The 13,014-nt window shown below is 50.9% G+C and overlaps 1 protein-coding gene across 1 annotated transcript in view; it reads right to left on the reverse strand.

Moving 5' to 3' along the window:
• The window catches only part of Ccdc88c (coiled-coil domain containing 88C), a 119,296-nt gene that overhangs the window by 17,740 nt on the left and 88,542 nt on the right, over positions 1-13,014 (reverse strand). Inside the window, exons 17-24 of the mRNA XM_021202268.2 lie at positions 12,656-12,782; positions 11,616-11,801; positions 10,529-10,690; positions 9,228-9,505; positions 7,097-7,240; positions 4,338-4,524; positions 3,114-3,259; positions 306-395 (exon numbers count right to left, since the gene is read on the reverse strand). Of these exons, the coding sequence (XP_021057927.1) occupies positions 306-395; positions 3,114-3,259; positions 4,338-4,524; positions 7,097-7,240; positions 9,228-9,505; positions 10,529-10,690; positions 11,616-11,801; positions 12,656-12,782 (1,320 nt within the window). The remainder of the gene's footprint in view (positions 1-305; positions 396-3,113; positions 3,260-4,337; positions 4,525-7,096; positions 7,241-9,227; positions 9,506-10,528; positions 10,691-11,615; positions 11,802-12,655; positions 12,783-13,014) is intronic.

Genomic DNA, 13,014 nt, shown 5'->3' on the forward strand with positions numbered 1-13,014 from the left:
CTTTTTTGCTACATGGGCAGCAGTTCTTAATCTGTAGGTTGTGATCCCTCTGGGGATACATTATCAGATATGCTGCATCTCAGATATTTATGTTAGGATTCATAATAGCAAAATTATGCTTACGAAGTAGCAATGAAATAATGTTATGGTTGGAGTCACTGCAGCATGAGGAGCTGTATTAAAGGGTTGCAGCATATGGAGGCATACAGCATATGGGGGCGAAGGGCTGGCCCTGTCCTATAGCTCCTGGGCTGTCTTCTCTCTCAGCTAAGCTGGCTATGGGCACTGATCTTAGATCCACTCACTTCTTTGGAGCAGGGTCATAGAACTTGTACTGATCCATGATTTTTTCTTCCAGCTTTTCCTTATGTCTCCGTAAGGCATTTAACTTGTCTCTGTGAACAGAAAAGTGATCAATGCACTTTAAATAAATGAGTGCGTGTACTCACCAGCCCAACCTAGATCAGAAGTCAGTGTCTGGATTCAGGCCTGAGGGTGCTTGTCCCCCCACTGGTCACAGAATTGGGAATTTATGATCGGCTGTACCAGCTGTGAATCTGGACACAGTGGCACACTCCTTTAATCCCATGATTCAGGAGGCTGAGGCAGGTGGATCTCTTTGAGTTCCAGGTCAGCCTGGTCTACATAGTGAGTTCTTGTCTAGCCAAAGCTACAAAGTGAGATTTTTATCTCAAAAATTTCAAAACAAAGCAAAACAAAAACAAATGAATAAAAAACACAGCTACAAATGCTCCTGGAACACTTGGGATCTGGCCAAGAGGGGTCAAGAGAGTCAATCTGTGACCACCTGAGAACTCGGGCTTGCAAATTCCCATGGTTTCCCAGTTAGGACACAGGCACCTCCGGCCTGATGCAGACACTCTCTTGTGCGGCCAGGAATGGTCCACTTGGGCACCGAGGCGGCAAATGTCCTGCAGCCGAGGCACCCTGGGGACTGCCCGGGAACAGCTTGTGATGTGAACTGCTTCCAGGGGACAAGCAGAGAAGGCTAAAGGCACAAGAGTGGTGTCCATGGCAAGCCCGAGCATGCCCGTGGCAGTCGGCCCTGGCAGAACAGTCATGTCAGAAGAAAGCAGCTAGGTATGGTGACAGTTTGAAAACCAAGCTCAGGGGCTGAGCAAATCTGTTCCTAAATGGTGGAAAGAGGCTCACACTTCCAACGTCACAGCAAGCGACTGACAGCCCCAGCATCTCTGCTTTCTGGGATGTCTGCTATGCTTGCTGGGCACTGGGGGTTCCCTGTATGGTCAGTTGGCTCAGACCCCTCAGCTTCCTCGTGGTACAGTGAAGCCCTAGGGAGTAGCTGCTCAGATTACATCACTGGTGGAGCGGAGAGGGTCCGGCCCATGCTGTGACAGCTGCACCCTGGGAAAAGGCACCAATGGGGCACACACTGCTCGGAAGAAGCTGACAGGCGTGCCAAGCCATTGGCCTGACAAAGGTACTCTCTAATGCAAAACAAACAAACAAACAAACAAAAACCTCACCAATAATCTCCCTAGGACCAGACTCCTTAGCCTCCTTGGTGGCATCTGCCGGGCTAGAGATTCTACCCATGGGTTACAGAGGGTCATCTTCAAGCAACCGCCATTTAGATTCTAAATTACAGTGTGGGCTTGCACAGAAACCATCCCCAAGTAGGCAGCGAGCAGATGCAGCGGGGCAAAGAGGAAGCAGCGATGATATACCAGAGAGCGCGGGATAGCACCTGGGGTCCACTGACCACACCCCTCCATAACCTCCACCTTTCTTATTTTGTTTTGAGAGAGGGTCTCTCTATGTAGCTCTGGCTGTCTTGGAATTTGATATGTACACCAGGCTGGCCTCAAACTTACAGGAGACCCACTTGCCTCTGCCTCCTGAGTGCTAGGATTGAATCCATGTGCCACTGTGCCTGGCTCTTCTTGTCTTAAACACACTCAAGCAAGGAGCACAGAGCTTGCCTGAGATGCTGGTCATGGGGAGGGACAGGCACCGTACAGTACGGTACACTGGATAATTCAACCCTGGGTTTCAAGCATCGGCCTTTTTCCGCTCGTTCACTGCCTTTGACAAGAGACTAGACACGTCTCTTCAAATGCTTGCCAGCGGATTCAGTGTCTTTAGCTGGATATCCCTTTCTCCCACATTCACCAGACCACCCGACCATCCCTACCCAACACGGCCTCCTCCCCTCTCTGGAGCATAAACTGACTCTCTCCACTCTCCCTTTTATACTCTCTAATCCTAGTAGGAGGGGACAAAGCTCTGTTCATACCTGTCACCCCAGTTCCAGGCTCTCAGGGCCTGCACAGGTTGGGGAAGGTTAAGCAGGACACAGAATAAGCGTGCCTGCTACAGTCAGTTGAGGGACAAACTGACTCTCCGATTTTTATCAGAACTCTTTCCCTGAGACACATGGCTGTTGCCAGTTCCTATAAATAGGTGCTGGACGCCTATTTCTACAAAAGAACTCAAATAAAAGAGGCCTTCCTTCCATCTGTGGGTAATAGTTTAGAAAAAGTTGGTGAGGGGAGAGGAGATAGCTCAGTTGGTAAAATCAGGGCCACAGAAGCGGGAGGACCCGAGTTTGATCCCCAGAAGTCACATAAAAAGCCAGGGATAGGAGGACACCTTTGTAACCTCAGTGGGGAAGAGACAGGCGGATCTGGGGGGTCCACTGGCCGGCCAGCCTGGCCTAGTCAGGAAGTCATAGACTAGTGAGAGATGTTTTTTCAAATGACACTCAAGGTTGACCTCTGGCTTCCACATGTACACACATATCTACGCCCTCCCCATACATGTGCACGTAGAGAGGTAGAGGGGTAGGGTGGGGTGGGGGAATGCACGTGAGAGTAGGAAACCTCACAGAGGCCCAAGCCAACATCTACTGCCTTTGGAAATCTAGAACATTCCATAAAATAGTACAGCTCCATCTCTAATCCTCTAAACCCTAATGGCTAGGGCCTGTTGTGCCCTGAGAGTGACAGGTGTATTGGGGGAGGAGAAGACAGGGTATCAGGAGTCTGAGTGAGAATTGCATCCTGTGGAGGGCTGGGGAGGGTCCGGGGCCTTGTGGACACACTGCCTGCCGCAGCCCACAGCCCACTCACATGTACTGCTTCTGCTCCTCATGGTACTGCTCCTTGCTCTCCATGTTCTGTTCTAGGAGCATCTGGTTCTGCTGGCTCAGCAGCTGGATCTGGCTCAGCAGGTGATGGTTCTCCTCCTCCAGGTTCCCCTTGAGACGGGAGAGCAACTGAAACACAGACCAGCAGTGGCTCAGACACCACGTGACCCCGTCCCCTCCCCGGCAACTCCAGGCTGTGTCCAGAGCATAGATCAGACACCTGGGCTGCGGTGTAAAACTAGACATACAACAGATCCTAAAAACTTGGTATGAAAACTTGATCTACTGGCTAAATAAAGTGTTATTACAATTAATGTCACTAGGGCCAGGGAGGTGGCTCAGGGGTGCAAGTGACATCCCCAGCACTGAAAAGGAAAAATTTATTCATCTCATTGAAAAGAAGAACTGTCTCAAAGGCGGCTACTACAAAGTTTAACTACACAGGTAGCTTTCACATTTCAACTGAAAGAAAGAAAGAAAGAAAGAAAGAAAGAAAGAAAGAAAGAAAGAAAGAAAGAAAGAAAGAAAGAGAGAAAGAAAGAAACTTCATTCACACACACTGACAAAAACTTCATGTAATTTTCATTAGCCACAAAATAGCATTCATTTGAATTTTTAGTTCCAACCATTACAAATGCCGAGAGCTGTCCTTGGTTCGTGGGCTGAGTAGGCGCAGGTGGTAGGGAGGGCCTGGCCTGTGGGCTGAAGTTCACGGGTTTTGTCTTAGGACAGTACCGTGGTGTGGTGGGAAGGCCCAGAGGCGTTGAGGGCAGAGACTGGGCTCCCATCCTCCTTGCCTGCGTATCTCCCAGTAAGTCTCTCAGAAATCACACTCTGTTCAGTGGGAGCTATCTGAAATTCTACCTAAAGGAGGGCTTTGCTTCCCATAATGGCCATTTCTGACCCAGCTCTGTGTCGCCAACCATTGGATCACCCAGCCCCGGGATCAAAGCTGGGCAGCTACACTCAAACCCAGGCCAGTTTGCTCATGTAGCTGTCTACTGAAAGAGGGACCAAAGATGGTGTTACCATGTCCCAAAGGACCAATGGGAGACACTGCCAACCTCATGGGGCAAATATCAGACAAGGTGGCTTCTGAGATGTTCCTACCACAGGTGGCACTCTGGTCTAACCTTGGCTTCAAGGACATCTCAAGTCTCCGAGAAGCTACCTGGAGGAGGCTGGTCCCTCCCTCACAGTGTCTCACCTCACAGTGGTTGTCCATCTTGGTCAGAGAGATGTCCATGCTCTGGTGCTGCTCCTTAAGCTCGTCGAAGCGCGCCTGCCAGCGGCTCAGCTCCAGCTGAGAGTTGTTGAGCGAGGTTTTCAACTCCTTGGTGTGGGTGTGCAGCTCTTCATACTCCCCTTTCAGCTGCTGGTGCAGGAAGCTGATCCTAGGGTTGGAGAGCCATGGGGCAGAGGAGCTAAAACGCACTCCAAAGATAGAAAGGCCCGCACTGTGGGTTCTGTCCCTGCTCTGACAGTGGCAGACTGTGCAGTCATGCAAAGTCAACCTGTGCGTAATGTAAGAATACTGAGCAAAAAAATCGCTGCTTTTCAAACTGTGCTCTCTGGGGCTCTAGGACGACATCCCTGATGCCATACTGGTCTAGGTGGGGGGAGGAGGACAAGAACCAGGCTAAGACACTGGACACAGAAGGACATCATGGAATGTGTGTCTCCCAGAGATAAGGAGGAACCTACTTGCTCTCCTTGCAGAGAGGGATTTATCTGAGAGAGTTTGTCTCCCGTAACAGCCAGCTCTGACCCAGCTCTGTGTCACCAACCATTGATCCAGTCCCAGGATCTAACCTAGGCGGCTACACTCAAACCCAGGCCGTTTTGCTCATGTCTACTGAAATGAAGAAGACATCTCAGCCTTTTACATTATAGTTTAGACATTCTGGTGTAAGTGAAGGGGGGGTGAAGCTGTGCTAATAAAAGAAAAATAGAGAATATTTTTTTCTCTAAAATGCTGTGCCTACAAGCTTCCAAAGGAGAGACAACCAACACTCCCACCCAGCCGTGACGTCCATGAACCACACCAACCAGCAGCACCGCCTGATAGTCTTACAAGTGTAACAGTGGTGCATGTACCTCGGTGGTGACCAACAACTCTCTAATTGGACTTAAGATCAACTCAACAAGAGAGAGACTAAGCCTGCTATTGGAAACCTATCTAAATAATCAGATCTGATGAACTCATATTTAATTATACTTTTTTTTTTTTAAAGATTTATTTATTTATTATATGTAAGTACACTGTAGCTGTCTTCAGATACTCCAGAAGAGGGCACCAGATCTCGTTACGGATGGTTGTGAGCCACCATGTGGTTGCTGGGAATTGAACTCAGGACCTCTAGAAGAGCAGTCAGTGCTCTTAACCACTGAGCCATCTCTCCAGCCCCTAACTATACTTTTGTAAGAAAACATATGGAGTTAGTCACTGTAAAAAACAACAACAACAACAACAACAACAAAACCTGTGCCCAACTCGGTGGGGCTTTCTAACTCCTGAGATTATAAAATGGGATGTGTAGGTAAGGGACTATGTAAACCTGCTACAATTATTGCCCTCCTAATTCTCATCAGTTAGCTTTTCAAAAACTTGAATCTCAGGCTGGAGAGCGGCTCAGTAGTTAAGAGCAGCTCCTGCAGAGAGGGCTTGATTCCCACACCCCTGCAGGGCAGCTCTCACTAAGTATAAACTCTCACTGGAGGAAGATCTGCCATCTCTGCCTCCACAGGTAGCTGCGCTCATGTGCACGCACCCACGCACAGATGCACACAATTATTATAACACAGAAGTAAATCTTAAAAACAAACATCCACAAAAAAACCAAGTTCACTGTCGACATTTTAAGAATTCAGATGCTTCACGGCTGCATATGAGGTACCTGGCCTCATAGAATAGAAACGGGAATGACCTGATCCCAAGGTGGCCAAATTCTGTCCATTATAGGTTACAGTGTTTGTGAGCGTCCAACCGCTCCGTATATCGCAGCCTGTGCGCCTGAGGGGGCAGTGTGCCCCTAAATGCTTGCCAGGCCCCTTTGCCACAGGCGCCTGGGTTTGTAAAGCCCAGGATAAAGGGACACCAGGGCGGGGAAGGAAGCAGTGTTTCCCCAGTCGGACTTGAAATAGGAGAGGATCTGGACTCAGCCCTGGCTCTTGTTAACAAAAGGTTTCACCTTGAGTGTTACCTGAGCTACCAGATTTCCTCATCTCTAGAACAAGAAGGGGTGGTAGCCAGCAGTGAAGTTCTATTAAATTGGCGCAAACATGAACTTTGCTCGTAGGGAGAACACAGGGCTCCCCCCCCCCCATGGTTTACAACTGATTTAGATGCAGTTTCGGGTGAGTGCCCGCTCAAAGGCGCTTTATATAACAGCCTCTGGTGTGGTGGCTCCAGGCAGGGGAAGCTTATCTGACACAGGTTTTTTTTTCTCTGCTATTCTGCATTCAGGGACACTGACTGCACCTGAGCACCGTGCCCCGGGGCTGTTTTACACAGCAAGATAAGAACTCTACATGACACACTAAAGACCTACACGGACCATATCCTGGAAAGACTTTTGTTCCTAAGGGGAGGAATGTAGTAACAAGGCAGCTGGATGAACCTTATGATTCAAATATTCTGCGAGCTCTGCATGTCTACAAAAGATCCACAAATAGGAATGAGATCCTGGTTACAATGAAGCCCCAGTGAGTGGCTGCATCTGTTAACTAAGGAGGACCACAGAGGCTCCTGGGGGCTGGGCTCACATCCGAGTGGGACTATGCCACCCAGCCCCCGTCAGCACAGCCCTCCACTCCTTACCTAGCCAGCATCATGCAGTTCATAAGAACACATGACCAGGAGTCCACAAGCCTCCACTGGTGGTTTTCAGAGAGGACTGGTCTGGACAGGCTACTGACGTCACCTCCACTACTCCCAGGGCCGGGCGGGCGGGCCCCGGTGCTCACCTGTCCAGCTCTCCTCGAAGCCTCTGGTTCTCGCTCGTGGCGATGGCGTTGGTCCTCTGCTCCCGCTGAAGTGCTTCCCGCTCGGTGCTCAGTACTTTCTCCAGCTCCTCCAGCTCTGCCTTACGCTTCTGTAAGTCTCCGTGCCTAGTGGCGGAAGCATGGCCAGGCTTTATCTACAATGAGCAACTCACACCCCAGGAGACTGGAACATACCCTCTCAGAAAGGGGGGATTCCTCTGAAACCTTTTCTCTGGGGAGAGGTGAGAGGCTGGAGGGCAGGGAAGCAAGATAAATATTGCCAGAGTGGGGTCGTCCATCACTGGCTCCCCAAGTGTCAGATTCATCTTCCATTCTCTGCTCCCCTAGCTTCCCCATCACGGCCTGTCTCCTTTCGTAGGTCACCCGAGAGCATGAGGGTTGTACTCTACACCTTTTATTTTAGAGACTCGTGTTACAAAGTGGTTCACTAGGAACCAGTAGGTCTAAAGGAAACCACAGAACAAGCAGCTAAATTCCATGGTATGAGGCAGCTAATCCCTCCTCACACCCTCCTCAATCTGTATGGGAGCCCACATTCCTGGCACTGGGAGTGGGTGGGTGAGACCTCGCTGCCACAATGAATTTTCTCAGTCTATCTTTGCAGGTTACACAGCTGTCACTGGGGGGCAGCAGAGCACAAGGGTAGAAAAGCTACAAGCCCTGACTGTCACCCTAGGCTCTCCAAGTCAGTGAGAGGAGTGGTCTGAGGCAGGTTCCCCCTTCTCCTGAGTCCCTAGCACGGTTGGTGTCCTGCTGCGGGGGTCTCCAGTCTCTTCTCTAGTCCCACCCTCCACATCAGCTGTACCTGGATCATCTCGCTGGAGCCCCAAGTAGGAGAGTCACTTAATGGCCAAGGTGCAGAGGTGGCCTCACCATGGTGGGGGATGAGAGGACTGTCGTGCTTCCACATAAGTTAGTGATTGTGAGGGAATCATGGAGGTTGACAGATAAAGGCCACAGACTGACCAGCAAGGCTGTCTACTCCCCGCTCCCCTTGTGGCACTTCAGCAGAGGACACTCGGCCTGCAGGCTTTTGGGGTCTGGCTTACTTCTGAGCCTTTGACAAGACAGTAAATTTATGGCAGGGGTCCAGTTAGGTATCAGATGAAAAGAACTCAGACTTTACTCAGTGCTGTGTGACAGGCGCTCACAGCCCAGTACACAGACTGAAGGAGCCTCCAGCTACGTCCAACCAGCCAAGGGCACTAAGTGGCTGACAAGACAGGACTTTGGACCCTTAGTGTGCTCAGGGATCTGGAACCCTTGGTGCATGGGCAGGAGCTCAGCCAACAGTGGGTGATTTAATGACACACATCCCAGGGCCTGGGGCTCTATGGTGAAAAGTTAGCACATAGTATTTTTCAACATATGCGACATTTACCTTTAAAAAGGAAAAAAGCAGCTGGTGCAGATTAAAGGATGAAGGTAGTGTGGGCATCTGGGGGAGGGCAGCTGGGGGCTCAGCTCCCTCCTTCCCTCCCTCCCTCGACCTTCCAACTGTGCTGAGAGCAGAGGTGCGGGGTTACTCTGTGTTTTGTTGTGCGCGTTAAATACTTAACAAAATGGGAGGGTTTGGTTTTGTTTATTTCCTCCTTTAAGCAAGCATTCTAGCCTCAGACTTGGAAAAGGGATTCTGAAGTGTGGATGAACACAACCCTGCACAACGGTAGCCAGAATTTACCCAGGGGTGTAGGTCAGATGGAGGAAGAAGGAGAAAGAATTCTTAGAGAATAGGTCTCCACACTGAGCCACCCAGAGCCAGCGTGAGCCGTGGCACTCTTTGGCCCCAGTGTCCCCGGCCACAATCCCCAGCTGGACAAACAAAAAGGAAGCAGAAGTTGCTAAAGGTTCTATTTCCTTCCCTTGAGAAAGCTCAGGTGCAAGCAATAGTGCAGAGCAGCCCGCCAAGAGGAAATGTGGGGGGGAGACGAGGCGCACGCGGGCTTCAGGAAATCACCACAAGCTCTGTGACAGCCTAAGGGGCTCAATACACCAGCTGCCTTCTCCACAGGCCGTCTGTCTCCCCACACCAGGTCTCGCACAGCCTCCCTGCTGTCCCCAGCCTCTGCCTCCAGTGCCCTCCAGGCCCCACCTCTCCCCCAGCTCCCTGTGCTCCAGCTCCAGGTTCCTGTGCAGCGTCTTCAGGCAGCTGTGCTGGCGGATGAGGGCCTCATACTCTGAGGACTGGCGCTCGTACAGGGTGCCCAGGTGCTCATGGTCCTGAATCAGGGCTTCGTAGACGGCCGCCAGCTGCTCCTGCTGCCGCTGCAGACCCTCATGCTCGGCCTCCTTGGCCGTCTGTTGGCTCTGCAGCACCGTGTACTGGGCACTGAGCGCTGCGTTCTGGGAACTCAGTGTGGAGTTCTCCACCTGGAGGGAGAGCAGGGCCCTGTGAGTGCTCATGCTGAGGATGACCAGCAACAGACAGCCTCAGAGGGACCTCAAGGCAGGCCAGCCATGGGCAGTGCTACCAGAACTTGTGGACTTGGCTTTGGAAGTGGGGCCAACATGGCAAAAGCTGGCCGTGAGAAGGGTGTCCTCCTTCTACATGAGCCCCTTACGTGTCATTACTGATTATTTTTAAAGCCTATTTTCTCGAGTATCAGGTAACACTGTTAACCAATTGATTTTTACATATTTATTTTTGTGCTGTTGGGGCCTGAACCAAGGGCCTTGTACATGCTAACCATTTTTATTAACGGGCTACATCTGACCACCCGAGTTTTTAAAGTATTCTAACACAATCCCAAGACATTAAAAACCGAACAGGAGCCAGAACTGCTCTGATGTTAAAACCAGACAAAGACTTTTCCCAAGCCAAAACAAAGTAACAACCAACATCCTATTTTCTTATTTTAACAAAACAAACGCAGCTTCTTTGCCAAGAAAGTTTCCTGTTTATTGTCTCTGCCCCATATGTAACTTTCCAACTTTTCCCAGAAATGACATTACTGAGTAATTTTTCATTTTCCCATCACCTTCAGACCACAGGATAAGCGGACTGAGGGGCTGGCCCTGCTGGCTGCTTCCAGCAGAGGGAAGTCAGGTCACAGCCTCATTTGCCCTCTGTCAGCATAATACAGGTATGCTGCACAGAAACTGTTCGACCAAGCTTGTTCTTCCAATCTCTCTCCTTACACACACACACACACACACACACACACACACACACACACACACACACACACACACACACACACACACACACACAAGCAGAGAAATGAGGCTTTAGCCAGGCACCTCTAGGCCCAACGGTAGGAAATGTCTCGTGAACCTCTCTAGCACTCAGAGCCCCGTCTACGGTATACAGTAAGCTTCTTAACAGGCAGCCAGCCTCCTGGTCCCCCTGCCTGGCCTTGCAGCCCCCACGAGGCACCATCAGCGTCCTGCTACCTGCAGCTTCGCAGTCTGGGTCTGCAGCGTGGTGGTATGTTCTTGCAGGAAGGCGCTCTGCTTCTGTAGGGTCAGGATCTGGCTGCTGAAGGACACGTTCTGAGTCTCCAAGTGCTGTAGCTGCTCCTTCAGCAGCTGCCTCTCGGCCTGAAGAGCTGCGTTCTAGGGGAGAAGCACGCACCAGTTACACACAGCGTGGCGAGCTCTTTCTGGGCATAGGGCCTGGGGTTTTACTAAACCTTCAAGGGCAGAGGCAGCTGGGGGTCTTCAGGTACGGGAAGTTAATGGTTTCTGTCCTGGAAACGGACAATGAATAGACTTTACAAAGATACAATATAGGGACGACTGCCTGGGACCTGGGGCATACAGACATGCACGCCACTTTCACGACTCCCTTTGTTTCCTTTGATGTGGAATACCCCAAAAGTACTTTTCTGTGAGCTGAAGCCACTCCCCCATTGACTACAGAGATCAAGCCCTCATCACTAGCTGTCCACACCTCTGAGACAGCGAGTGGAACAGGAAACTAGCAAAGGCCATATCTATTACACCACCCATCAGGCTAAAAGGCAGGGCCCGGGCTACAGGCTGGTGCTACCCCTCATCAGCATGCCTTTGAGAAAGCCTCCAATGCTGTCTCAGTTCTTCCGGCCATTGAGAATCATCAGGATGGACTTCATGAAGTCACTGAACTGGAGGGCCAAGCATGCACTGGAGAGCTTTTTCTGATAAGGGCCAAGGGTAAGTATTCTCTGGTTTGGTGGCCATATCATCTGTCCCAACGACGAAAGCTGCCCCTGCCCTGGCAGTGGCAAAGCAGCCAGAGCACGTGCAAATATAAACGGTGTGGTTGCATGTCAATAAGCTTTGCTTATACAGCTTGGGAGGAGGGGCTGGGATGCAGCTCTGGAAAACCCAACACTATGGGGATGAGGGCTGGTGGACCTGCTCTGGGCGTGTCACAGCAGGCAGGGGTTCAGCTGGGGAGACTGGGTGTGTCCCCTGGGCCAGCACAACTCGACAGTGACGGTCTGCTATATGGGGGCACCTGCAAACAGTGCGGTCACTTTGCGGGCGGCCCACTCACACTGCGCTCCAGCTCGATGGCCCGGTCCTTCACACGGAGTAGCTCCATGGTGGCCTCTTTGTGGCTGGGCCCCCAGGCCTCCTTCTCTTGGTGACCGGTGACCTTGCCCGGAGGGTGCTTCAGTGCATTCTGTGCCTGGGCGCTATCCTCCTGGGTCTGCCTGAGCTGCTCATGCTCTTTCTTTACCTGAAGACCATGTTGAAAAGCAGACTCAGGCGGGAAGGAACCGTGCAGGAGCCCTAGGAGTGGGTAGGGAGGGACCCCTCACGGAGGCTCAGACACCCACCCACGTACCCCCTGAGGAGGGATGGGCCAGATGCTCTATTTTGCTATGTGTTCCTCCCCAAAAGACAGGACAGGTGGGGATGTGAACTCATGCCTGCCTCGGGCCCCACCTTAGCTACATGTCTGGCAGCTCTTATTGGTCGCCTGAGCCTCCAGTCTATGCCACACAATAGAGGCAAACCAGGCATAGTCAGTCATACAGCTCACAGAGGCCTTGCCAGCTCTACCTCTGTCTGATTTCAGATCCCAAATAACGCTGTAACCAGGGCATGTGCCACATGTTCAAAAAAGGGAAACCATACATGTGGAGTCAGTCCACCCATGGATGGAGACTGGATGCACACAGAAGTGTGCACGTGTGTAAAACACCTTATTAACATGTGTGCAAAGTGTGAGTGAGGAAAGCATGCCTATATGTATGTAGCATGTGCACATGTATTCCTCATGTTCTCAATGTGTACTTGTAAGAGCTGACACATATTCATGTAAGGCCCTGTCTCATCCAAGGGGCCTGCGGAGCCTGAAGGTCTTCACTTGGTCCTCTAGACTGTTTCATGTGCCTGTACTTGACCTGCAAGCGTGGGATTGCCCTGAGCCCACTCACTGTGTATCTGCTTCCTCCCCACTATGTATCTGGCTCTTGTGTGCCCCTATACCCTGAGGTTGGCACCCTCAGGATCCTACATCTCATCGTCATCTGTCCAAAGCACCTAAGTCCCTTGGTTGCTCTGGAGAGGGTACGACCTCAGCCTTACCATCTGCAGCTCAATCTGGAGTTGGCAACTCAAGCTCTCTTTCTCTTCCACCTGTGCCTCCAAAAACACAATCTTTTCTTCTTTCATAGCCAGTGTTGTTTTCAAGGCTGATTCATTCTTGCCTTTTCTGAAAATATAAAGATACAATAATAGTACAGTTTTCATTTCCTTTCACCTCTAATCCCATCTCCCTGTGGTCAACACACACCCTTCCCACTAAGCTGGTTTTATCTACCACCAGCAGAAGGTGTTCCAGGGACACTGGGAGCCAAAACCATTGCCCAGATCCCTTGGCAGGAGGTGTGAGAAGGGGCTGTTTCTTCAGCTGACACATCTGTAACACCATCATACAAAATACT

Source organism: Mus pahari, chromosome 7 (assembly GCF_900095145.1).
Source record: "Mus pahari chromosome 7, PAHARI_EIJ_v1.1, whole genome shotgun sequence".
Lineage (NCBI taxonomy): Eukaryota > Metazoa > Chordata > Mammalia > Rodentia > Muridae > Mus > Mus pahari.